The following is a 26,367-nucleotide window of genomic DNA, read 5'->3' as shown; positions in this document are numbered from 1 at the left end:
TGATAGGAACTTGCGAGGAGGATGAGCAGGTCATATCCAAGCCACATGTGGAAGTGGTAGGGGCTACCTCTCTGCAACTACTTTCGAAGAGGAGACAAAGAAGAAGCAAACAATCCTTAACCATTCCATTTAAACCAACGCTTTCACAGCTTACAGTTCAGGTGTGCCAACTCCACCAACTTTTTAACTGTTCTTGTCTTGCTTTTATTAATCTCCTTCGATTCGTTTATCGAAAGATTTGTTGAACACAAATTTAAAGACTTCGAGAACTAAACTTCAATTAGAATCATATGAAAGAGCTGTAGGCATATCACAAATTTAATTTTTTAACCGTTAACTTTTAGAATAATAATTGATGTCTTAGTCACTAATTTATGCTCGAATTTTTACACATATTGAAGCAAACTTCATCCTCTAGAGAGTAAAATCATGCAAAGCTGAATTGATGATGATAGTTCCCATAGGAGTAGGAAGCCAACGCGGACTTCTAGATGTAGAATTTTGCCAATGATTCTGTCAAGTTCGTGGCTTGTCACATGAGTTTGAATTTCATATTTTCGTACGTGGAAAGAAGTATAAGATAACTGTAACCTTCCCATGACATATAAGCTACTAATACATTTTTTTTTCTCGAAATAAGTTTGTCGTAGCACTATTGTCTGCTAACATTTGCCACTTTTTAATGCATTTTACTACATTCAAATATTTTTGTTAAAACATTCTTCGATCAAAGCTGTCTTAGCTTGGAAATAAAGTGATGTCTCACCCATCAAACTACCCTTAAAAAGAAATGGAGTGACACTCAAAAAAATATCTCTATTTTGTGTCAAACACAAAAAGAGAGAGAGAGGAGAGTAGGCCATTGCTTTCCTTAGCATTTACTTTTCTCACACATAAAGTTTCTAATAATTTCCCAATAAAAATTTCTCCTAAATTACTTTGGGTTTGGACAGATTTAACCTTCTAATTCAGCTTAGATGTTTACTTCTACCAACCTCCCTCTCTTTTAAACTTAGCAATCCTCTTATAATTCTTTCTCAATTCTGTTGGATGATGAAAGTCGCACATCGATTAATTTAGGGAATGATCATGAGTTTTTATAATCAATCCATCAATACTATCTCTATTGGTACGATGCCTTTGAAAAAGTCTATAGCAAAGTCATGAGAGTGTATGCTCAAAGTGAACAATAGCATACCATTGTGGAGAGTCGTGTTCATCTAACATGGTATCAGAGTCATGCACTAAACTTAGTCGTGTCAATAGATGGGTAAATCCTCAAATGTCAAACAAAGGACTCCAGAAGAAAAGGAGTCAAGCCTCCTCGAAGGAGGCATACTTTGTTCGAGGGGAGTTGTTGATATAATCAATTAATACTATCTTCATTGGTATGAGGCCTTTGGGGAAGCCCAAAGCAAAGCCATGAAAACGTATAGACAATATCATACCATTGTGGAGAGTCGTGTTCATCCAACAAATTCTTTGATTGAATAAGATTTTCATTAAAAAAAAAAAAGTTTAATTATATTGGCCATTCGATTTATAGATCATATCCACAAGGAGACCCACGGAGATAGCGAGTATAAGGAAGGGGCAGGAAGGAATCGGGACCCTCCATCTGGAAGGGCCCAACCAGAGATGAGACAGAGTATGGCCGTCAGATCAATGCTCTACAGAGACCTTCATTTCCACGCTTTCACTAACTCAGATTCGAAACCAGCTCAGAACCAACAGAAATTGAAAATTCATAAACTTTGAGATCACTCCTCTCTCTCTCTCTAGCTCTCTTTCTCTCTCTTCTGCGGCCATTGTTTAGAGAAAATGATGAACAAAACACTGAGAAAGACATCTCCTCTTCCTACCAGAAGGGAAAAAGAAGCGATTGTTCTTTCTTCTGAGACAAACCCATTTCACCCAACCTCAATTACACCAACAAAAACCTAATTCTCAACGTAAAGTTTCTCTCTTTCTCTCTCTAAACCTCAATCCATGTCGTCCTCGCCTTCTTTTCTTTCTCTATATTTCCTTCCTTCTTCCATTCTTCTCTTCATTCCCCTTAATCGCTTTCTTTTTCTTCTTCTCGAATGCAGCCATCTCGCCGCAAGCTCTCTCTGTTCTCTTCAGAAATGGCTGCAATGAAGGCACGAAAGAACAACAATCTCTCCATACTTGCTGTCGTTTTCTCCGTTTTTATATTTGGGGTTTTCATGTACAATGAAGACGTTAAGTCCATCGCCGAATTCCCATTTTCCAGCCCAAAAACAGAGAAGGTTCAAGAACAGAACCAAAAACAGAGCTCCCCTGTTCACAACGCCCTTCAAACAGAGGTTTCCGACAGTTCGAGATTCCAGCTCGGAACCAATACAGAAGAATCAGAATCAGAATCTGATGAATCCGTTAATCTGAAATCGAGTGTTTTGAAGGAAGATGAAGAACAGAGCAACCAGAAACTCGAGCAATTGCCGGCGGTGGCTGAAGAAGATGACGACGACGATGTGGAATTGCCCCCTGAAGAATGCGATTTGTATAACGGGGATTGGGTTTTCGACAACGTTTCTTATCCTCTGTATAAAGAAGATGAATGTGAATTTCTTACAGCTCAAGTTACTTGCTTGAGAAATGGAAGAAAAGATTCTCTGTTTCAGAATTGGAGATGGCAACCCAGAGATTGTTCCTTGCCCAAGTAATAACTCTAAACTTTCCCTTTGAAAATCTCTATTGAATTACTTAATCTTAATGGGTTTCTTGTTTTAGATTCAAACCCCGATTGCTTCTGGAGAAACTGAGGGGAAAAAGGCTGATGTTCGTCGGAGATTCGTTGAACAGAAACCAATGGGAATCCATGGTTTGTTTGGTTCAATCAATGGTTCCTCCGGGCAGAAAAAGCTTGAACAAGACCGGTTCACTCGCTGTCTTTAAACTTCACGTATAAATTTCTCTCTTTCTCTTTCGCTTTTAATTTCCTTTGTCGATTACTCCAATTTGAATGTATTCAAATATTCGGTATTCAATTCATTAAACAACTCGGGCATATTTAATAATAATTGTGATTAAGACAGGATTTTTTAAATTACTTCGTTAATTTAGTGACGAATTTCTTTTTGGAGCTTTGAAATTGAAAATTGGCATCTTTTGAGTAATGGGTTCGGTTTCGGAATTGCTTTATTTGGAAGAAACAAGAGAATTGAAGGGGGGAATGATCGTGTACATGCAGGACTACAATGCTACAGTGGAATTCTACTGGGCCCCGTTCTTGGTAGAGTCAAATTCAGATGATCCAAAGATGCACAGCATTTTGAACCGGATCATCATGCCGGAGTCCATAGACAAGCATGGAGAGAATTGGAAGAACGTGGATTATCTGGTCTTCAACACTTACATTTGGTGGATGAATACTTTCACCATGAAAGTTCTGTAAGTATTATTCTTACTTTCAATTCCATAATATCCTCAATTAATTAAGTTTAATCACTAATTAATTACTTAATTACAATTAGGCGTGGTTCGTTTGAGGAAGGATCCACAGAGTTTGATGAAATCGAACGGCCAGTAGCGTATGGAAGAGTGTTGAATACATGGATGAGATGGGTAGAAGAAAACGTGGACCCTAATCGCACCACAGTTTTTTTCAGCAGCATGTCTCCTCTTCATATCAAGTATTTTTTTTCTATCTCTTATTTATTATTTTATTTTATTATTATCATTTACTTAATATTTAAAACAAAGGGACTCAAATACATCCTCCTAAGCGACCAGAAGTGTAAAGCATTGTTGGTTTTTGTTTGGCTTTCGTGAAACAGGAGCTTGGATTGGAACAACCCAGATGGGATAAAATGCGCAAAAGAGACAATGCCAGTACTAAACATGACGGCGCCGCTAGAAGTGGGCACCGACCGCCGCCTCTTCTACATCGCGATGAACGTAACACAGACAATTAAAGTGCCGGTCCATTTCATCAACATCACCGCCCTCTCCGAGTACCGGAAGGACGCCCACACCTCCGTCTACACCATACGGCAAGGCAAAATGCTGACCCCCGACCAGCAGGCCGACCCCGCCACCTACGCCGATTGTATCCATTGGTGCCTGCCTGGCTTGCCCGACACCTGGAACGAGTTCATTTACACACGTATCATTTCCGACTCCTAACAATTCCCCCCTCAGACCTTTAGACTACCCCCTTTTTCCGGTTCGGTTCGTGTAATCTTTTTATTACTTGGGCCCGTATAAATGGGCCAACATTCGAATTTATCTAGAATGGCTGCTGAGATAACAGGCCCAAGTTGAAGATGGGCCCAATGTTTCATGCTAGGCCCAGCCTGCTGCCTTTAAAGGTGTACCATCAAGGTTGCAATGTTCCTAACTTCAGAAATAAAATTCTAAATTTTGTTTTTAGCAACTGGATGATTCTCGTGTTATAAATGAAAATTTTGAACCCATTAACTAACCATTTCAATTTTGAAAAATTAATTTTATAATTATTTTTAACTAAATATTTCATTTTTAGTCCGATTATATGAATAAAATTATATATATATATATAGTTTTTAATATTTGAGTTGAAATTACAACATAAAATTTAATTAAAAATCACGTTATATAATTATCTAAACTAAACATTATATGTTTATTTATTTTTAATTAAGTTATAAATATCATTATTCCTGTCCAAAATCCAAATCCAAATCATAATTATTTTAAGAAGAAAAAAGGAAAATAAGAAAATCCATTTTTGATCATTTGGGTCTCCAGAGTCGTACATAAATGCAAAGCTGGCACAGTTGCCATCTACATTTTTCTAAGCCATTTTTTGGTTTTACTTTTAATTTATTTTACAGTTTGAATATATAATTTCATATATTTTATTACGCCTTCGTGGTTTATTATCTTTACATTGAATTCTCCATTTAACAAAGTTGCGCCAGATTATATATTCCCACTCTCTCCTTCTTCGTCTTCTACTCTCTCTCTCTCTCTCTCTTCCTTTCCCTCCCTCTTTCTCTCTTCTGTAGATCTCTCAGTTCCCTCTGTCGTTCCGAGGGTCCGAGGGTTTCGTTGTTGCCTCAGATCTCGTCTTGCCTTCACTTCCGCTTATAGGCGTCCGATTTCTTTCTCTTTCTCTCTATCTCTCTCGTGCTGTCTTGTTAGATCCGCGTGTGTTATTGCTATCGAGCCATCATGGCGGCCGCTAGCGCTCCGATCACCATGAAGGAAGCCATAACGGTATGTTTCTTGTTTTTTTCTTTTTTGTTGTTGTAAAATTTTGAATTATGCACTTGCTAAGCTTAATTCGAGGTTGTAATTGTTTGTTGGTCGATGGTCGGGTCTTAGATTGCTCAATTTTGTTCCGAGTTCGCATCCCATGCTACCTGCTTGATTTTTCGATTTAAGTTGTTTTTTATTCTTATTTTTTACATCTTGTTGTTGGCTCAGATCCGATACTTGTTCTTTTTAGATCTGCGACTCTTTTGTCTTGCATTTGATTCTTCATTTCTGGCTTTTACTTTTTGTATATTGAGTGCGCCAATTTTCTTATGGCGAGATGGATTATATACAGTCATACTAACTGATCGGATTGTGTGATCTGATGAGCTTTCAGCTTCCGAGCATTGGTATTAATCCGCAATTCATAACATTCACGCACGTGACAATGGAATCCGACAAATATATTTGCGTCCGAGAAACAGCACCGCAGAACAGTGTTGTTATTATTGATATGAACATGCCAATGCAGCCGTTGAGGAGGCCTATTACTGCGGACTCAGCTCTTATGAATCCTAATTCTAGAATATTGGCCTTGAAAGGTATTGTATGGTCATGTTGAGTTGAAAATTTTTGTTTTTAAATATTGTGGTGGTAGAAATTCTAGTATAAGAAACAGTTTCCATATATGAATTCGACGATTTTATTTCTAATCGTGTCATTGCGAAGGATCTATTCCAATGATTTTCAACAACTTGTCTATTGATGGTCAACGTAGTGGAATGTAGTTTTAATTCTATCTAATTTGGGGTTGCTTGACCTAAAATCTATGTGAGAAGATCATTTTACATGCTCAAATTTCTAGGTTTTTGAGTTAAACTGATACATTCCTTAACTGGAGTTTCAAACTTAATGCGTATAAAATAAAATATATGATTGGGAAGAGACATTTTAATACACAAAGAGTCACATTTATCTGGAAAGTCAAGATTCATACAATAATTTTTATTTGAAGTATGCTAAATGAGCTTGAACATGTGTACTTGTTGTAGTGGCTGTTCTGAACTGAACTCACTCTATGCGAGCTTTATGCTTGTGGAAATAGAAATTCTTCTGGTATTGGGTTTCTACCCATGAGTTGTGCATATATTCTACTTTATTTATTTATTTTTGTATTTTGAACCTTATTTACCTATTTTGCACCATCATGTAGCTCAAGTCCAGGGATCAACTCAAGACCACCTACAGATATTCAACATTGAAATGAAGGCCAAGATGAAATCACATTTGATGCCCGAGCAGGTTGGAACTCCATTCTGTATTTTCAAATTGGATTGTTGAGACTGTTGCAGAGCACAATTTTCCCGTTAAGATTCACAGTTCATAACACACGATTTTTTTTTCATTTATAGGTTGTCTTTTGGAAGTGGATAACCCCTAAGACACTGGGCTTGGTCACACAAACTTCAGTATATCATTGGTCCATTGAAGGTTGGGAACATTTTATTATTTTCTTTTCATGTATTTATCTCGGATATTGAACAATTTGTGCTATGGCTTCACTCATTGCTCACTCCTATATGTCTTCACTCTTGTTTCATGTAGGCGATTCTGAACCTGTGAAAGTGTTTGAAAGAACAGCCAATCTGGCGAACAATCAGATTATAAACTATCGGTGTGATCCGTCTGAAAAGTGGTTGGTTTTGATTGGGATTGCACCTGGTTCACCTGAGGTATGTTACATTTTCTTAAATTCCTGTTCTCCATGAAATGAGAACTTCTTTTAAAAATATTTACATACAAAAATTTTCTGAGTGGTCCAAAGGCAAATGACAAAGTTCTTTTTTACCTCCACACATGAAGGAAAAATGACTCATAGCAATTCTGTAAGCCATACATTTAACTGGTATTGGTTAAGTAAGTTTGATTTCAGAATCATGACTGGTCGTATAATATACAGTGGTGTAGTTGATTGGGGCCAAAACACTACCTACTCTGTTTATGGTTTATGCTTCATTGTATAATAGTCTTGAATCAGGCTTCTTCCTGAAGCAAATTTGAAGGCCATTGCAAGTGCTTTCAGCCTTGGACCATGGAACTTTTTGGTTATGCTTGCCACTCCAATTTCCTATTTTTCGGGTTGGCCCACATTGTAGCCTTTTTGCCTTCTTCTTGATGAATATAAATTGTTGTTTTTGTAGTTTATCTATTTTTTGCCATTTTCTGAAGCTGATGGCGGGCTGAAATTTTATCCTGTTTTCATTTATTGTAATATGTACAAATATTGATGCTATCACAACTCTAGGGTGGATGTGGTTCTGATGTACTTTTCCTTTTAATATAGAGGCCACAACTTGTGAAAGGGAATATGCAACTTTTCTCTGTGGAGCAGCAGAGAAGTCAAGCTCTTGAAGCACATGCTGCATCGTTTGCTCAATTTAAGGTAAGAGGCGTTTTTCAGTTCTTGTGCTTTTGGTGTATTCTTTGAACATCATTTTGCTTGATCTGTTTTTTGGTTTGAACAGCTTCCTGGAAATGAGAATCCTTCCACTCTTATATCCTTTGCCACGAAGACACTTAACGCTGGACAGATCACTTCCAAGTTACATGTCATTGAACTTGGTGCCCAGCCAGGTTAGCTTGCTCTTATACATCCTTTTTTCTTTGGGTAAATTTGTTGTTTAGTATCCCGGATTGCTGGGTCATTACATTTGACCTAAACATATTAGGTTTGGCTATTCTCCAACAGCATGTCATACCTTTTTTCTGTGTTTACAATTTTTGGTAGTGCAATTGGTATCCCTAAAATGTATTTACAGCCGTCTGTAGATTGAATCTCTGTCATCAGTATGTTAGATGTAGAATATTCATTTTATTATCCCATCTTTGAAATATGCCTTGTGCCTGGTAGACTGTGATTTCATTTGTTTTCTTACATGAGCTTGGGGATATGTAATGATGTAATTGATCTGAATACATTCATGCACAATTATATCTAGAAAATTGATCCATATTGTTGAGATCTTTGAGTGATGTAAGAAATCACAAAACGAAAACCTTGGAAGTGTCTGAGGATAGTACTGGGAGAACCGAAGCAGGTTGGAAGTAGTTTTATGAAGTCTCAAATAGTGAGGTACTTAGACTTCTGTCAGCATAGTTGCCATAGTAAATTTTTTAAAATGTGATTGTTCACAGGAAAACCATCATTTACAAAGAAGCAAGCAGATCTATTCTTTCCACCTGATTTTGCTGATGACTTTCCTGTGGCAATGCAGGTATTGGAGAGTTACACACTTAGATGAACAAGATTCTAGTAACCCTTTTGTATCAATTTTAGTGATGGTTTTAACTTTTTTTAATTATTATTTACAGATCTCACACAAATATAGTTTGATCTATGTGATCACCAAGCTTGGGTTGTTATTTGTATATGACTTGGAGACAGCTGCAGCAGTATATAGAAATAGGATCAGTCCAGATCCTATATTCTTAACTGCAGAGGCTTCTTCTGTGGGAGGATTTTATGCAATAAACAGGAGGGGTCAGGTGTTACTGGCTACTGTCAATGAACAAACAATTATCCCCTTTGTCAGTGGCCAGGTATGATCATGATCAAATATATATATATATATATATATATATATATATATGTATGTATGTATGTATGTATGTATGTATTTTCCATTCTCATTCTGTATTATATAGGCGAGACTTGTGAAAACTTTTGTTGATTGTGGCAGTTGAACAATCTAGAGCTTGCTGTCAATCTTGCTAAAAGAGGAAATCTTCCTGGTGCTGAAAATCTGGTAAGTTCGGTTGTATAAGCATAGTTCTTTTGCACCCACCATGGGTTAGTTCATTTAATAGTCAATTAGGTGAGTTGGGGTGGTTAAAACCCTGGAGAATCTAATAAAACCAAACAGCACAAAGTGGCGGTGTTGCGTTCAAATAGTTGAAACTTGTTTGACATAGGTTGGTTAGATTTTGGATCTTATAAAATTAGTTTGAGTTGAATACAACCCAAATTAATTAATTAGGAAAAGCACTCGGGATAAAACTTGAGCAATATTAATTTTATGGTGCCTCTTGATTTTTTTTCTTTCAATTTACAAATTTGCAAAGATTGAATTTATAGCTGTGAAATGCTCTAGTATTTCAAGAAATTTCTTTCTTGAAATAGAGGAAATGCTAGAAGTGATCTTTAATTTCAAGTATCTAACTAAGATAAATATATTCTCAGGTATTGATTTTATTTATTTTTATATCGTTTACGTTTGTTTTAAAATAACCTGCTAGAATAGCTCGACATGTTCCGTCTTGGTGAAGAGTTGAAATTTTTTCATGTAAACTATGCTTTATCCTCATTGCTTCACATTTAAATCTGTGCTGTTGGTTTTCATTCATGCCATTGTTTGCAACTTTTGGGTGGTTGATACATCTATTTTCACAGGTTGTCCAACGTTTCCAAGAACTTTTTGCTCAAACAAAGTACAAAGAAGCCGCTGAATTGGCTGCTGAGTCTCCTCAAGGAATCCTCCGCACACCAGATACTGTTGCAAAATTTCAGGTATTTTTGTTTTCTCTCTTTTCTCCCAGGTTCATCATGATTTATGGCCTTCTTATGGATATGTGCCATGCTATGCTGGGTTTGCCCCATTTTATTTGGATTTGATCCCTGATTGTAATTGCACTCTGTATGCACGTATCTATATGTATATGTGCTTTCTTTACTTTCTATCCTTTTCCACTGGCGATGGTATTGTTTTCTCTCCTTTTCTTTGAGGTATTAAGTTGTTACACAATTACTATATGCATAGTAACAATGAAAATCAATGATAGCAATTGGAGCATCTTTTCCCCAGTATGAAACAAGTTAATGTTAGGTTGGAAGACATTATCACAAGAAAAATTGTATCCACAATGATGATTGGATCTTTGGGGCACCTTGGGGAAGGGAGTTCCCTTTTCGTTTTTGAACTATTCCATGGGGTTTTATTAATTATTATATTTATTAAATGATGCAGAGCGTACCGGTGCAAACTGGTCAAACACCACCCCTACTGCAGTATTTTGGAACGTTATTAACAAGAGGAAAGCTGAATGCATTTGAGTCATTGGAACTGTCTCGTTTAGTTGTAAACCAGAACAAGAAGAATCTCCTGGAGAATTGGTTGGCTGATGACAAGTTGGAATGCAGTGAGGAATTGGGGGATCTTGTTAAGGTATGATGTCCACCCGATATTGATGTCACTTTTTCTTGTTTTATAGAAAAAGTTTGTACTCCTTTCCCTTTTACTTAATAATTCATGTTTTGCGTAGACGGTGGATAATGACTTGGCCTTGAAAATCTATATAAAAGCCAGAGCAACGCCAAAGGTTGTTGCTGCCTTTGCTGAGCGGAGGGAATTTGATAAGATCCTTATATATTCAAAGCAGGTAAAGAAAGTTATTTTCTGTGTAATGTAAAGAGTTACCTGATATCATTCTTCAGAGCTTTATTACTCGTGAAATTAGCCATATACTGATTTATCTTTATTATTGTCTTCTGTCTTTCTAAAATTAGTGAAGCATTTACCATTGTAGTTGCTCCGTATAATAATATTGATGATTCCAATTATGCTATTAAAATTTTCTTTACTGTTATTTTGTTTATAGTATTATTCATGTAATTATACTTCTCAAAGTATTTAGGTGTTGACATGTTTACATGTTTTGCCTGATGAAGTATACTTCTCTTATCATTAGATATTTCACACGTAGCTCTTGGAAGAATTTTTATATTAGTTTTTCTTGCTGTAGGTTGGATACACGCCAGACTATTTATTCCTTTTGCAAACAATTCTCCGAACGGATCCTCAGGTACACAGATATATATTTGACCCCTGGTACATCATATGTTTAATGGATATCTGGTCCTATAGGAAAAGAAAAAAGAACATTATGTACGGTGTGAAATATCCCCACTCCCCTTCCCCCCTCCCTGTATTGGGAGACAATAATTTTTTTTCCTGGTTTGTAGGGAGCGGTTAACTTTGCACTGATGATGTCACAAATGGAAGGAGGTTGTCCTGTTGACTACAACACAATAACTGATCTGTTTCTTCAGGTTTGTTATATCTTCAGTGTTTAAGCTTATGAATTTTGATAATGGTTGATGGTACAATCATCTTTCTCATCTTGTTTTTCTTGCATCATCAAAGTATGCAGAGTATTTTTTTTACTCATCATTTTGTTGCATTACAACTATTTGGACGAATAGATGGTTTTACATGTGATTCTTATGATATGGTTTCTGCTTTGTCATTTCACAGAGGAATTTGATCCGTGAGGCTACTGCTTTCCTGTTAGACGTTTTGAAGCCAAATCTACCTGAGCATGCTTTCCTCCAGACCAAGGTTCCCCCCACCTTTCTTAATATAACAGTTACCTTTATCTACAGATGACATTATTTCAACTTTTGTATATTGATGATTTGTATTACATAGGTCCTGGAAATCAATCTGGTAACTTTTCCAAATGTAGCTGACGCCATATTGGCCAATGGAATGTTTAGTCATTATGATAGACCTCGAATTGGACAACTTTGTGAAAAGGCTGGGCTTTATGTGCGAGCGTTGCAGGTTAGATCACTTTTAACAACTGCATTCTCTTTTCTGATTCTATATGTATGGTAGGTTTATTGATTTGTTTCTATCTACGTGCAGCATTATACAGAGTTACCAGATATTAAACGAGTCATTGTGAACACACATGCTATTGAGCCACAGGTTTGTCTTGTTAGTACTTATATCTTTTATCGCCTACCAGGAGTAGTATATTCGATCTTACATATGGTTATCTGCAGTCACTTGTGGAGTTTTTCGGTACCTTGTCTCGTGAGTGGGCTTTGGAGTGCATGAAGGACCTTTTGCTTGTCAATCTCAGAGGCAACCTTCAGATTATTGTGCAGGTAAACTAACAATCTTTCAATTTCTTTTTCTTTTTTGATTTTTTTTTCCTGCCTGAAGGGGATGTTATAATAGCGAAAGGAAAAATATTGGTCAAGATATGATGTTTGTTTCTACAGGTTGCAAAGGAATATTGTGAACAGTTGGGGGTTGATGCGTGCATAAAGCTTTTTGAACAATTCAAGTCATATGAGGGCTTGTACTTTTTCTTGGGGTCATATTTGAGTTCGAGGTAATTTTTCTAGTTAGAAAGAATATATTAACTACAGGTAGTTTTTGTAGTTTTATGATTTAATTTAATTTTTAATTTTTGCTCTTTTAACTTTTTTGGTACAGTGAGGATCCTGACATTCACTTCAAATACATCGAGTCTGCTGCAAAAACTGGACAAATTAAGGAGGTTGAACGTGTAACAAGAGAATCAAATTTCTATGATGCAGAGAAAACAAAGAACTTTTTGATGGAAGCTAAGCTTCCTGATGCACGTCCCCTAATCAATGTTTGTGATCGGTTTGGATTTGTTCCAGATCTCACACATTACCTGTACACAAATAACATGCTCCGTTACATTGAAGGCTATGTTCAAAAGGTATGTAGCTTTATTGGTATGGTGCATTTTCCACCTCTCCATCTGATTAAAATAATTCCCTTAAGGTTATTATTATTTAAATCACTTTTGGTGGCATAATTTGGTAGGTGAACCCTGGGAATGCTCCTCTAGTTGTGGGCCAGCTACTGGATGACGAGTGTCCTGAAGATTTCATCAAAGGTTTGATTCTCTCAGTTCGTTCTTTGCTTCCTGTGGAGCCTCTAGTGGATGAATGTGAAAAGAGGTGTTGTTTCTAATCCCTTTTTTCTTCGTAGTTTTCTTTCCATATGATTTATATAATGACAATATCTGAGCAATTTATTTGATGCAGAAATCGGTTGCGGTTGCTTACTCAATTTTTGGAGCATCTGGTGAGCGAAGGAAGCCAGGATGTACATGTACATAATGCTCTGGGTAAAATTATTATTGATAGCAACAATAACCCAGAGCACTTCCTCACCACCAATCCGTACTACGATTCCCGTGTTGTGGGTAAATATTGTGAAAAACGTGATCCCACTTTAGCTGTTGTGGCTTATCGACGTGGACAGTGTGATGATGAGCTTATTAATGTTACAAACAAAAATTCTTTGTTCAAACTGCAAGCAAGGTTAGTGGTGTATTACAAATTTTAATTGTTTATCTAGACTGGAAGCACTAGTAGAGTTTAGTTTATTCATGAATATGAATTTTTATGCAGATATGTGGTTGAGAGAATGGATGGTGATCTTTGGGAGAAGGTTCTTAACCCTGAAAATGAATATAGAAGACAGCTCATTGATCAAGTTGTATCGACAGCCTTGCCAGAAAGCAAGAGTCCGGAGCAAGTTTCAGCTGCTGTCAAGGCTTTTATGACAGCAGATCTGCCACACGAATTGATTGAACTTCTTGAAAAGATTGTCCTTCAAAACTCTGCGTTCAGTGGAAACTTTAATCTGCAAAATCTCCTTATATTGACAGCCATCAAGGCAGATCCTTCCAGAGTTATGGATTACATTAACAGACTGGATAATTTTGATGGACCTGCAGTTGGTGAAGTGGCCGTTGAGGCACAACTATATGAAGAGGCATATGCCATTTTCAAGAAGTTCAACTTGAATGTTCAAGCTGTTAATGTGCTGTTGGATAACATTCAAAGTATTGAAAGAGCTGTGGAATTTGCATTCCGCGTAGAAGAAGATGCAGTTTGGAGCCAGGTGGCAAAGGCTCAATTGAGGGAAGGATTGGTGAGTGATGCTATTGAGTCATTTATCCGTGCAGATGATGCCACGCAATTTCTGGAAGTCATTCATGCTGCTGAGGATGCAAATGTGTACCATGACCTAGTTAGGTACCTGTTGATGGTTAGGGAGAAGGCCAAAGAGCCGAAGGTGGACAGTGAGCTGATATATGCCTATGCTAAAATTGATCGGTTGGCTGAGATCGAAGAATTTATTCTCATGCCAAATGTGGCTAATCTTCAAAATGTTGGCGATCGCTTGTATGATGAAGCCTTATATGAGGCTGCTAAAATTATATTTGCCTTCATATCTAACTGGGCCAAGCTGGCTGTCACTCTTGTAAAACTGAAACAGTTCCAAGGTGCTGTTGATGCAGCACGAAAAGCAAACAGTGCAAAGACATGGAAGGAAGTGTGCTTTGCTTGTGTTGATGCTGAAGAATTCCGCTTGGCACAGATATGTGGTCTTAACATTATTATCCAGGTGAATATGACTGTCAAATTCAACCTGCTTAATTTTTGCTCTCTTTCTCTTTCTTTGCTTTATTTTATTTACCCCCATCCTAGTGTAGCACAACGATGCAAACCAATAGCATTCACTCCTAAGGATGCTGTTTTTATTTTTTTTTTAATTTATGGACTTTTGTTTTCCCCTTACTGTGCTATGGTCTGCGATGTGACTCGTTCATTGATTAATCATCCTGTGGTGCCTCAATGAATAGGTGGATGATCTGGAGGAAGTCAGTGAATATTATCAGAATAGAGGATGCTTCAACGAATTGATCTCTCTAATGGAGAGTGGATTGGGGCTTGAACGTGCTCATATGGGTATCTTCACTGAGTTGGGAGTTCTGTATGCCAGATACCGTCATGAGAAGCTTATGGAGCACATCAAACTCTTCTCAACCCGGCTGAATATTCCTAAGCTTATACGAGCTTGTGATGAACAGCAGCATTGGAAGGAACTCACCTATTTGTATATCCAGTATGATGAATTTGATAATGCTGCTACTACCATCATGAATCATTCTCCCGAAGCATGGGATCACATGCAATTTAAAGATGTGACAGTCAAAGTTGCTAATGTGGAATTGTATTACAAGGCTGTGCATTTTTACTTGCAAGAGCATCCTGATCTTATTAATGATCTTCTCAACGTCCTTGCACTTCGTGTAGACCACACACGAGTTGTTGATATTATGAAGAAGGTAATACTTTGGAGCCCTTTTTTAACACTTAAACCTTATTTTAGTAGTCTTCTTGGCTCTTGATGCTGATTGCATACCTTCCTCTTGGATATTAGGCTGGTCACTTGCTGCTAGTGAAGCCATACATGATTGCAGTTCAGAGCAACAATGTGTCTGCTGTGAATGAGGCCTTAAATGGAATTTACGTTGAAGAGGAAGACTATGACAGATTGCGTGAATCAACTGATTTGCACGATAATTTTGATCAAATAGGCCTTGCTCAGAAGGTGAAGTGATATTTTTCATCTGGATGAGTAACAAACCTGGTTGCACAAAATTTAATAATGTGTTTTTGTGCAGATTGAGAAGCATGAGTTACTTGAAATGAGACGCGTTGCTGCCTACATATACAAAAAAGCAGGAAGATGGAAGCAATCTATTGCCTTGTCAAAGAAAGACAATCTCTACAAGGATGCAATGGAGACAGCATCGCAATCTGGTGACCGTGAACTTGCTGAGGAGTTGCTTGTTTACTTCATTGAGCAGGTATGTTTGATCTTTATAGTTTACTTAGAAAAGCATGTTCATGCCTTTTGACTAAAAAAAATTAATTCATACGTTGAATTTAAGTTACTACAAGTGATGTAGGCCAATGGTTAAAAGTACCATTGGCCTTTTGACTAAAAAATTTTGATTCATACGTTGAATTTAAGTTACTACAAGTGATGTAGGCCAATGGTTAAAAGTACCTGAAGACCCAATAATTGAAAATTATGTCAAAGGGGTCAAATTGTTTTCACTGGATGTAAAAAAACACTTTGTAATTATTTTTCTGTTTGAACTCGGGTCTAAAATTTCAGTCATTTATTGAATGCTAAATATCACTACAAATGGGATGTACACAATTTGAAGAACAGAAAATCCATTTTTTAAATTTGGGTCAAATAAACCAAATTGTCATCCCCAGATGCAAATGAAAGCTTTTCTACATTTCTTATGTGGACACTGGTCACTTGGTGCTTTTGTTTGTGGTGGTCTTTATCTCACATCTAATGTAATGGGATGGACGGAGAGATTTGCAAATCTGTTAAATCTTTTTTTCATCTGGTTGTCACAACGCTTTCAGGAAGTGTCTATGACATGCTTACCATTTAAAAACAATGAAAAGATTCACTATGTGATTTCTCACTTCTTGAATCTGTTATACATTTAGGCATTTTCTATCGTGACTTGAGTTGGTGAATGGAATTATTTTTAATCTTTTCGTGAATGGTTTCTGTACAGGGAAAGAAGGAATGCTTTGCTTCATGCCTCTTTGTTTGTTATGACTTAATTCGAGCAGATGTTGCTCTTGAACTTGCCTGGATCAACAACATGGTCGACTTTGCTTTCCCATACCTGTTGCAGGTGACTTGTCTTACTTCATACCATTTTCTAATATCTAGGTTTATTGGTAGGACTTCAAATCTGGAGACACTTTGGTTTCCACCAATGTCTCCTAGGAACCTGGAAACTTGGGCTTTGGTTGTGATGAAATTGTTCTTCCAAGTCGAGGCATTAGCATAGTAGAATGTGGTCGAGGCATTAGATTTTGTGTGGCCTATGCCATTGGCTTTTCTTGGATGTTATGATTGTCCACGTAGCATAGTAGTATGTTGCCTGATGAAAATTTTTCTTCATGTCCCAGTTTATCCGAGAATATACAGGAAAGGTTGACGAACTTGTGAAGGACAAGATTGAGGCTCTTAAAGAGGTCAAGGCAAAGGAGCAGGAAGAGAAGGACGTTATTGCTCAGCAGGTAAAACCTAGGCCTTGTCGTTTGCTCTTATCCATAGCCTTGCTGTAGACCTCTACAGTTTTGCATCCATCCCAACTGTTGAATATTTCTTTCTGTATTCTAAATTGTGAGTTTCAACTGCAGAACATGTATGCTCAGTTGCTGCCTCTTGCTTTGCCTGCACCGCCAATGCCGGGTATGGGAGGAGGACCAGGAATGCCAGGTTATGCACCCGCACCACCAATGGGTGGGATGGGAATGCCTCCAATGCCACCTTTTGGAATGCCACCAATGGGTAGCAGCTATTAACACAGAAAAACCTAGCCAAAAAAAAAAAAAAAAACTCGGGAATCGACCATAGATTCTAGGGAGAGTTCAACCTTGCAATTATAGGGGGCTTTTCTTACATAAATTTTATGCTTCTCCCCCACTTCTTCCTCGATGGGTAAAAAAAAATTCTTGAATTTTTGTCATTCTGTTCCTGTTTTATAGTGTTATGGACTTGTCTTGTAATATTCTTTTGGTAGCGCAGGCATTTTTTTCGGATGCTGGTGCAGCAACCTGAGGGTTCTGTATTTTAAGATTCTTTTTTTCTCCTCCATTGTAGCCTGGCCTTTCATTAGGAAATGCTGCTTTGAACGACGATAAAAACTAGATTCATAGAATTATCTGTCTTTTGTATGGTTCCCTTTCCATTCTTTTGTCGATGGATATTTGCCTTATGTTTTATCGGTATTCTTTGAGTGAGAAGGACTTTCATTTTGTACTTCTGTTGTGGATCATTCTTTCTCAATTTTCATGAGCTTGAAAACTAATGAGTTAACAACTTTATCGTTCTTCCCGAGTAATTTCCATTTGAATATTCTGTTTTATGGCTGAATTATTTTCTTTTAGTTGTTGTCTCTGTAGTTTGTTATAGATAACATCCCAATGCTTTAGGGCGAGCTGATGAAGGGATATCTATGGACAAACGGACTGGAACCTCAGCAAAACTCAACTTCTATTCAAGTTTTATATTATTTACAAATCAGGGGAAGAAATTTAGCACTGCATTATGCCAATTTTCTGCTATGTAGGAAATACTCGGTCAATGACAATGGTGCTTATAGCGGCTACCGAGTAATTTAAACAAGTTCCAACTTCTTTTACTACACGCTCGGAAGAAAAATAATATTTCACCATTATATTTAGAGATAAGTAGATCTGGTATTTTTTAGATAAAATATCATAAAAACCGATGTAAATATTTGTATGTAGGGTAAACTGTAAAATTTTGTTATTGAGTATCCTAGTCTTTGTTATGAATAGATTATAGTCCACCGACTTCTATATCAATATTTATATATATGTGGAATATATATGGGTTAGCAATATTTATAAGGTACTTCTTAAACCATGTAACATTTTATACTTTTATGTGCTATGCATACATACACTTCCAAACATTTCAGGACATGAAATTACGTACTCAAGTTTTGTTTACTGTTTGAGAGAGTAACAATATATATTAGAAAATCAAGGGCAACAAATAATTTATCTACTGGCTTGAATTAGCAAAATAATGCATGGACCAACTTCACATGTTGATTCCAGTCATCCGTTACAAATTTAGCAGAAAAGAACAACAATAAATTATTTTGAATTGATAGAATATTTCGTGTAATCTAATTTATTTGAACAGCTCTTTGATAAGAGTCGTATCGTTTATCCAAGTTGCAGAGTTGCGGCTGCAGAGGAGAGGAGAGGAGAGAAGAGGGCAATTATATGGTGGACAAGAACACGTTAGAGTTGTATCATTGAAAACGCAACCTTGGGATTTGCCACATTTTTCTTGCATCTATTGCCGACGAAATTATTCCTCTCGTTTCTCATCCCTATCCATATCCCTATCCCTGTCCACTCGCCACACTCTTCTCATCTACCTGAAGTAAATGGTGCCCAGAAAAATCTCCTCTTCTGCTCATGGCCTGTTCCAAATCTACAGGATCATCGAGTTAAAAGAATTTAAAATCATGGGCACCACATGATTTTGAGATGGGACTTTTGTAAATTTGAGTAGTTTATCAGAAGTCTTTATCAATCTTTAATGTCCTCTTTACATTCAATTACAATGTTTGTGCAAAAGGGGGCCCTACATTATGGCCCTCCTTTTTGCATTGCACTTCAAGCTTTGTTGTTTGCTTCTGTAAAGGAAGACTACTGAGTTTCTTTTTGAACAAGCCGCTGTGGGAAGGCCCTCTTTTCTCTCTCTTCTTTCTCTTGAGGAATCCAACTCAGGAGATGAGGCTATGATTGGTGAAGTTGTTGAATGTTTCCTTTTTCCCTGTTTTTATCTTTTACGTGACTACACTGTGAACAGGCACATCCACAAAGCTACATGAAAAGTTGCCTACAAAAAGATCCATAAATTCCTTAGAAACATGGCAAACCTGTTTGATAGGGAGGGTAAGGCCCCTTTTAGCAGTGAGATCCCACGTCGGTTAGAGAGGGGAAACAAACATTTCTTGTAAGGGTGTGGAATTTTCATTAGTAGATGCGTTTTAAAAATTTTGAGGGAAAACTCGAAAAGGAAAACCCAAAGAAACCAATATTTGTTAGTGGTGGGTTGGGGCTGTTACAATTGGTATCAGAGCAAGACATCGGGCGGTGTGCCAGCGAGGACGCTGGACCCCAAGGGGGTGGATTGTAAGATCCCACATCGGGTGTTTCGTTGGGTGGAGAGTAGAACGAAACATTCCTTTAAGAGTGTGGAAACTTGTGTGCCAGCGAGGACGCTAGGCCCTACGGGGGTGGATTGGGAGATCCCACATTGGTTGGAGAGGTTACCTAAACATTTCTTGCAAGGGTGTAGAAACCTGTGCCAGCAAGGACGCTAGACCCCAAGCAAGGTGAATTGTGAGATCCCACATCGATTGGAGAAGAGGAACGAAATATTCCTTTAGGGGTGTGGAAACGTGTGTGCCAACGAGGACGCTAGGCCCTACAGGTGTGAATTGGGAGATCCCACATTGGTTGGAGAGGGGAACGAAACATTCCTTATAAGGGTGTAGAAACCTGTGTGGCAGCAAGGACACTGGGCCCTTAGGGGATGGATTGGGAGATCTCACAACGGTTGGAAGCGAGGACGCTGGGCCCTAAGGGGATGGATTGTGAGATCCTACAACGTTTGGAGAGGGGAACGAAACATTTCATATAAAGGTGTGGAAACCTGTGTGCCAGCGAGGACGCTAGGCCCCAAGGGGGGTGGATTCTGAGATCCACATCGGTTGGAGATGGGAGTTGGAGAGGGGAACGAAAACAAAACATTTCTTATAAAGGTGTGGAAACCTATGTGCCAGCGAGGACGTTGGGCCCCAAGGGGGGTGGAATTGTGACATCCCACATTGGTTGGAGAGGGGAACGAAACATTCCTTATAAGAGTGTGGCAACCTGTGTGCCAGCGAGGACGCTGGCCCCAAGGGAGTGGATTGCGAGATCCCACATCGATTGGAGAGGGGAACGAAACATTTCTTATAATGGTGTGGAAACCTATGTGCCAACGAGGACACTGACCCAAGGGAGTGGATTGTGAGATCCTATGGTTGGAGGGGGAACGAAATAGTTTGTGGAGTTTGGGGAGATTCAAATCTGAGTCCCGGTTCTTTCTCTATGCTTTAAATTTCTTCATAATGAATAGATAAGATTGAAAAGGAAAGAAAGGAAAATTTTTTGCTGTGGCCCATGAAAGAAATCGCCACAAATCCTAATGGGTGGGAGTAGATTGTGTAGGGAGGGAAAAAAAAAGAACTTTCAGTGGAAGTTATCCCAAAATCAAAGATCATCTAGATCTGCCACTGTTTTCAGGTAAATATGGTATTGGGATCTCATTAACTTCAACAGTTGCTGGAGTTCCTTGGGTATGCTGCTTTGTTTATGGGATATATTGTTTCATGTTTTCTCAACTTAAAACAGTCGCTCTAATTTGGTTGGTAGTGGTCTTTAATTGTACACATCGTGGAGGCTTAGCTTTATCAAAGGGGGGAAGAACAGGAACTTCAAACTGAAATGACAGGCAAATATAGCCTTATATGATTTTCGTTTTGAAAAATTAAAGGCCTATTGGGCATCACACCAATCACCATCAAGATTTGCAGATCACACACACACACACACACACAAACACACACATTATTATTAGTGCAATCAACAGTAGCTCTCCAGATGCAACCATAAAAACCAAACTTTGAGTCGGACTTCAGAAACATTGGCCCTGCCTCTCTTTTTCATCAGTTATGGAGAAGAACTGGGATTTTTCTTCTACTAAGCTTGAGGGGCTAAATTGGGCTCATTGCAATGGCAATTCAAGCCGTGAACCTTCTCTGCTTCTTCCATTTATGATTAATCCTCAGCTTTCAAGCTCAACTAAGGTTCAGTTTGATGGGTTTCCTTCATTTTCAACTTCAACGGAAGGAATGATTGCTGACGTTAGAGCAGTTTCTGCTTCCAAGAGCCATAGCCAAGCAGAAAAGAGGCGTAGGGACAGAATCAATGCTCAACTGGCGACTCTTAGAAAACTCATTCCCAAGTCTGATAAGGTACTCTTGCTCTCTCTACCCCTTTCTCTTTCCAACTGGATGACCAACTCAGTTTAAGTTTTCTGTGCTAAGTTAGGGATAAAAAACATGTTTAAGAAAGGATTGTTTCTATGAGATCCCACGTCGATTGGAGAGGAGAACGAAACATTCTTTCAAAGGGTGTGGAAATCTCTCCCTAGTGTTTTAAAAACTTTGGGGGAAAGTCTGAAAAAAAAAAAGCCTAAAGAAAGACAATATCTGTTAGCAGTGGGTTTCATATCGATACTTTTGTGATTATTGTAATAATCAACTTCTAGCTTTAGCAAAAGTTCGACTGATTAAGTTGCTTAGTAGTTCATCTTCTTAAGAAACATAATTTTGTACCTCAAAGAGAAAACTCTGCAGCACATGTTCAGACTCATCTTCTTATTTCCTATGGCAGATGGACAAGGCAGCTCTGTTGGGAAGTGCAATCGATCAAGTGAAAGACCTGAAAAGAAAAGCAATGGAAGTCAGCAAGAACATGACAGTTCCAACAGATATGGATGAATTAACTATTGATTCTACCATGGTTGAAGACAACAACAGGAACAATATTGCAATAAAGGTATCGGTGAGCTGCGACGATCGGCCAGAACTGTTCGCAGAGCTCATCCAAGTGATCAAGGGGCTGAGGCTCACAACCATAAGGGCAGATATGGCTAGCGTTGGCGGCCGCATTAAAAGCATACTTGTCCTTTGCAATAAAGATGGTGAAAAAAATGTGTGCTTGAAAACTGTTCAACAGTCTCTTAAATTGGTTTTAAGGAGAATATCGTCCTCGTCGGCGGCCTCAACCTGTCGTATTCGAAGTAAACGACAGAGGTTCTTCCTCCCTTCTCATTATTCCAAGTAATTTTTCTTCTCATAAACGTCTTAATTTGAGCGCAGATTGAACACAAATGACAAGAAGGTAAAAGACTGAGGCTTTTGAAGCCTGTGGAGAACTGAAGCTGTTGCAGCCACAATGTCTCTCCATGTAAAGAGAGAGCCTTGCAAACGAGAAAAAGTTGATTATATTCTTTTACGTCTGGGTGACAGAAGTTGTGGGATAGTTATTTAGCTATGAAGTTCAAATTTTGTGTCACTCGTTCCACGCCGCAGTTCGTACCAAATTTGAACCGGATTTTGGCAAATGTTGATCCACACGCCATATAATTACTCAAAAGAAAGATCCTTCGCTAGAAGTTCATTCTTGCATAGATATTGTGTTATAAATAATTGCTTTTCGCATTATTGGCTTCCAACAATAATTACAGTCACTGAATTATACGATATTAGGTAGGATATCACAAAGCAAAACCTATAACACAACAATTTGAAAATAAGTTGAGCGCACTATGCGAGATCGTGAACTCATAGGATACTAATCTGAGAATGATGTGTTTGGTACAATCGTTTTATTCGGAGACAGAGCAGGTATTGACACGAGACAACTAGAAGAAAAATGGATCTAAAAACCATCCTTAAACCGATTCTAAACGAGTAGTGGCATTGATCTCGAGTCGTAAACGCAATCAATTTAAGCGTTCACGTTCTTAAACGGGCCATGACATTGCTACTTTGTTCATGGAGGCATGAGCAATTATTAAGGTTAGGGATAAATTCATACTTGAACTGAAAAGAATGTTTTAGATTACTGGTGGAATCAACAGATAATTCAACGGAAATTTCAGAAACTCCAGACAGCAAATTCAATAATGTAGATCAAAGTGCGAGGAAGTCAAACAAAATTGCGCATTGAAACTAAAAGGACTTAATAAAAAACACGAATTGGAACTATTACTCTATTCCTAGATCAGTAGCGATTAAAAGAACGATTCATTTTTTTATTTAAAAAAAGACACAAACTACTTGGATCTCTGCCTCATCTTTCGGCGCTTCCTCTTCAATCTCCTCATTCTCTTCTTCTTCCACTGGTAAATCGAAACAAAAACGCAAACAAACAATAACAAAAATCAACAAGAGAACCAAGCAATACGAACATAAATATTTCATTAAAAAAAAAAAATCACTTACCTTCGCCCTCATGTTGAAGACCTGCTAATCGATCTGATACAGAACAAGACTGGCCTCAAAGCAAACGAAACAAATGACAGGATCGACGACGTTCTGGAGGCAAAGGCTGCGGATTACAATATATAGTGAGAAACCCTAATTTAAAGCCGGCTTGAACTTCGGTGGGCCACTTGGGCCGTTTATGGGCCTAATAAACGACTGAACTAGCCCAATGATAAAAAACATGACCAGAAAAATAGTTGGTGTAATTTTCAAAATTATTCTTGTCTTTCTTAAAATTTAATTTATTTCCTATCATTTAAAAAGATAAAATCCAGATTCTTTTATCTTTTTTAAAATTTTAATTTAACACCACTCTATTATTAAATATTAAAATCAGTTAATGATATATTTTCTTGTATAATATTTAGAGAATTAGTATAAATTTAGAGAAAAAAAAACATTTGTAGGAAGAATATTTATAATTTGTCCACTAAATTTGTATAAAAATTGGCAGCATTTCTTAGATACCTTCTTGAAAACCTTTTCTTCTCTTTTTTTTTTCTTTTTTTTTATATTTTTTATAAGTCATTCAATAATATATACGGAAATATTTACATTCACTAAGATACTAAATTAAAAAATATTAAAATACAAGGAACTAAATATTTTATTTTATTTTATTTGAAAAAAAAAACCCACATATATTATGAAGGAAAGAGTCTAAAATATTTATTTATTTATTTATTGAAATAGGCATAAAAAATATATTTTCTTAAAATAATTTCCTCATATAATGTTGAAAAACAAGTTTTTATTTTTAAAATTTGGATAAAAATTCATTATTTAATAAAGTATCCTTGATCATCTCATGATGATTATTTAATAAACCCCAATATTAATAGTATTAAATTACTTCACAGTGTTCCGACAATTAATGTAGTTTATAAACATAAACTAAATAGATATGCTAAAATCTTATAATCCACATTAAACATTGCCTAATCCATATATAATTCCTCCCTATAAATATATAAAAAATAATAATAATAATAATAATAATCAGAACCGCCTTACCATAAATTCTTTTGTGCTAGAATCTTTATAAAAGAGAGAGTTCTTGATAAACGACATTACTTTGAATACAGCAGAAAATTAAAAAGAAAAGCAGTTGTTTTCAAATGAATCCTCAGGAGATTGATTAAAGGTTTGCATGTTGGATTAACAAAAAGGCAGAAGTTCCCTACACCTTCTTTGACTTTTTGCAGTGCTTTCTGCAGCCATGCATTGACAACTCAAAACCCTAATTCATAAATTCAGCTTTACCACACTCTAATTTATCAAAATTAATTAATTCCCATAAATTAAAACAATCTTAAATGTGAAAAAACATAACGATGATCAAATCAAACTTGTGGAAAATGATCAAAAAAAAAAAAAAAAGTTTTTATTGTGAGAGACAATTGTTGATACTTCCAACAAATGGAGAAGACAAGTTTGAACAATGAAGCAACCTCATCAATTCGCCTCTAAGCACCAAAATTCAATCCATATCATGCAAAAACATCAATTCGACTGATGAATTGTGTGAAAAAAAATCGAATCGAGATGATCGATCCAATTACCACAACCTCTAAAAAGAGCTCAAACACACCAAATATATATATATATATATATATAGATATGTATATAATAAAAATCTGAATTTATCATATTACGAACCAGTAGTAGACAATCGCCATCGCCATCGCCGCCGTCTCAAGGCGGTGGTGGTTACATGCAAGCCGAGATTGAAGCTCAAATCGACGAGATGTCGTTGTTTCCGGATGAGTTTGAAGGAGACCCATTGTCGCAAAAACCACAATAGTGATCTCACAAGTCGAAGAAGAAAGGATCACCGTAGTCCCAAAGAGAAGGAAGATAATCTTCATCGTTCTCCAACGGCCAGCCCACCGCCGGAGATCCAGGCCCAATGGGCCCAACAACCAGATCTGAAACGAGCGGTGGTGGTGCAACTGGCGAGGGGTTAATTTGAGGGGAAGCAACAAGTAGGGGATTAGGGTTTTGGTGGTACGAGGTTGTGGAAGGTGGGGATGGAGTGGCAATAGAGGTAGTAACAGTGGAAGTGGATGGAATTTCATTTGAGGGAGCGGAAAAAGCGTGGGGGTGTTGGGTAAGTTGGGGTGGGTATTGATGCACTAGATTGGGACACATTAGGGTGAATCCAGGAGATGGATAAACCCCATAAGGGAGAAAATTAGAAGAGTTGGAGTTGGAGGAGGAGGATTGATGAGATGTCATAATAGGGAGAGAGGAAGCCATGGAGGAGAAGGAGAAGGCCGCGGCGGCAGGGCGGGGAAGGAGAGGGCGGAGAGTCTGGAGGTTGTTGGAGCGGGAGTTGGATTGGGAAGAGGAGGAATGGGAGGAGGAGGAGGAATTAGGGGAGGCGGCTTGGAGGTTAAGCTGAGCACGGGAGCCGTAGAGGATGATAGCAGCTCGGTCATAGGCACGGGCGGCGTCTTCAGCGGTGGAGAAAGTGCCGAGCCACTTGCGCGTGCGTTTACGTGGCTCGCGGATCTCAGCGACCCATTTGCCCCAGCTGCGTTGGCGGACGCCGCGGTAACGGAACTTGTTGTTGTCGGGGCCGCCCTTGCCTTTTCTTTTACGGGCGCCATTGGTGGGAGTGGGAGAAGAAGGGGTAGTGTTGGAAGGAGGGGGAGGGTTTGGGGGAGGTAATAATGGGGAATTAGGGTCAGGAGAGGGAGAGGAAGAGGAAGAGGATGGGTGGTCTCGGGGAGGGTGAGGGAAAGAGGAGGAAGGTGAGTGGTCGTCCATAAAACTAGACTAAAAAAGGGA

At 37.9% G+C, this 26,367-nt stretch overlaps 4 protein-coding genes and 1 long non-coding RNA gene across 6 annotated transcripts; 3 read left to right on the top strand and 2 right to left on the bottom strand.

The window, feature by feature from the left end:
- The first annotated feature begins 25 nt into the window (after positions 1-25).
- Positions 26-4,399, top strand: LOC111459646 (protein ESKIMO 1-like). 2 transcript variants are annotated; one of them, XM_023102662.1, is made up of 7 exons: positions 26-161; positions 1,547-1,952; positions 2,091-2,683; positions 2,755-2,926; positions 3,215-3,414; positions 3,498-3,656; positions 3,801-4,399. In XM_023102662.1, exons 3-7 carry the CDS (start codon positions 2,127-2,129, stop codon positions 4,147-4,149), a joined length of 1,437 nt encoding a protein of 478 aa, XP_022958430.1. In that variant the 5' UTR covers positions 26-161; positions 1,547-1,952; positions 2,091-2,126; the 3' UTR covers positions 4,150-4,399. The 2 variants fall into 2 exon arrangements, with proteins under 2 accessions (XP_022958430.1, XP_022958422.1); XM_023102654.1 differs by having other exon boundaries at positions 1,547-2,683.
- A 517-nt stretch (positions 4,400-4,916) lies between these two features.
- Positions 4,917-17,687, top strand: LOC111459605 (clathrin heavy chain 1). Its single transcript, XM_023102595.1, has 30 exons — positions 4,917-5,223; positions 5,600-5,804; positions 6,416-6,504; positions 6,615-6,693; positions 6,808-6,935; positions 7,547-7,645; positions 7,728-7,836; positions 8,398-8,477; positions 8,575-8,802; positions 8,943-9,008; positions 9,653-9,769; positions 10,227-10,424; positions 10,522-10,638; positions 11,002-11,061; positions 11,222-11,308; positions 11,514-11,597; positions 11,688-11,822; positions 11,907-11,969; positions 12,047-12,151; positions 12,269-12,381; positions 12,486-12,738; positions 12,846-12,982; positions 13,070-13,348; positions 13,439-14,441; positions 14,680-15,165; positions 15,261-15,431; positions 15,505-15,690; positions 16,429-16,551; positions 16,832-16,942; positions 17,066-17,687. Exons 1-30 carry the CDS (start codon positions 5,179-5,181, stop codon positions 17,228-17,230), a joined length of 5,121 nt encoding a protein of 1,706 aa, XP_022958363.1. The 5' UTR covers positions 4,917-5,178; the 3' UTR covers positions 17,231-17,687.
- Positions 17,688-20,498: 2,811 nt separating this feature from the next.
- On the top strand, positions 20,499-22,749 carry LOC111430644 (transcription factor bHLH51). Its single transcript, XM_023066976.1, has 3 exons — positions 20,499-21,495; positions 21,917-22,394; positions 22,524-22,749. Exons 1-2 carry the CDS (start codon positions 21,193-21,195, stop codon positions 22,367-22,369), a joined length of 756 nt encoding a protein of 251 aa, XP_022922744.1. The 5' UTR covers positions 20,499-21,192; the 3' UTR covers positions 22,370-22,394; positions 22,524-22,749.
- A 382-nt stretch (positions 22,750-23,131) lies between these two features.
- LOC111430651 lies at positions 23,132-23,649 on the bottom strand. The gene is made up of 2 exons (XR_002708348.1): positions 23,533-23,649; positions 23,132-23,429 (listed from the first exon to the last, which is right to left on the bottom strand). It is a non-coding gene; the product is annotated as an uncharacterized LOC111430651 (long non-coding RNA).
- Positions 23,650-25,196: 1,547 nt separating this feature from the next.
- On the bottom strand, positions 25,197-26,346 carry LOC111460883 (ethylene-responsive transcription factor ABI4). Its single transcript, XM_023104231.1, has one exon. The coding sequence runs from the start codon at positions 26,344-26,346 to the stop codon at positions 25,384-25,386; it is 963 nt and encodes a 320-aa protein (XP_022959999.1). The 3' UTR covers positions 25,197-25,383.
- Between the last annotated feature and the right edge of the window lie 21 nt (positions 26,347-26,367).

Source organism: Cucurbita moschata, unplaced genomic scaffold (assembly GCF_002738365.1).
Source record: "Cucurbita moschata cultivar Rifu unplaced genomic scaffold, Cmos_1.0 Cmo_Scf00002, whole genome shotgun sequence".
NCBI classification, from domain to species: Eukaryota; Viridiplantae; Streptophyta; class Magnoliopsida; order Cucurbitales; family Cucurbitaceae; genus Cucurbita; species Cucurbita moschata.
The sequence above is the reverse complement of the archived record's forward strand: the minus strand, read 5'-3'. Positions and strand labels throughout refer to the sequence as shown.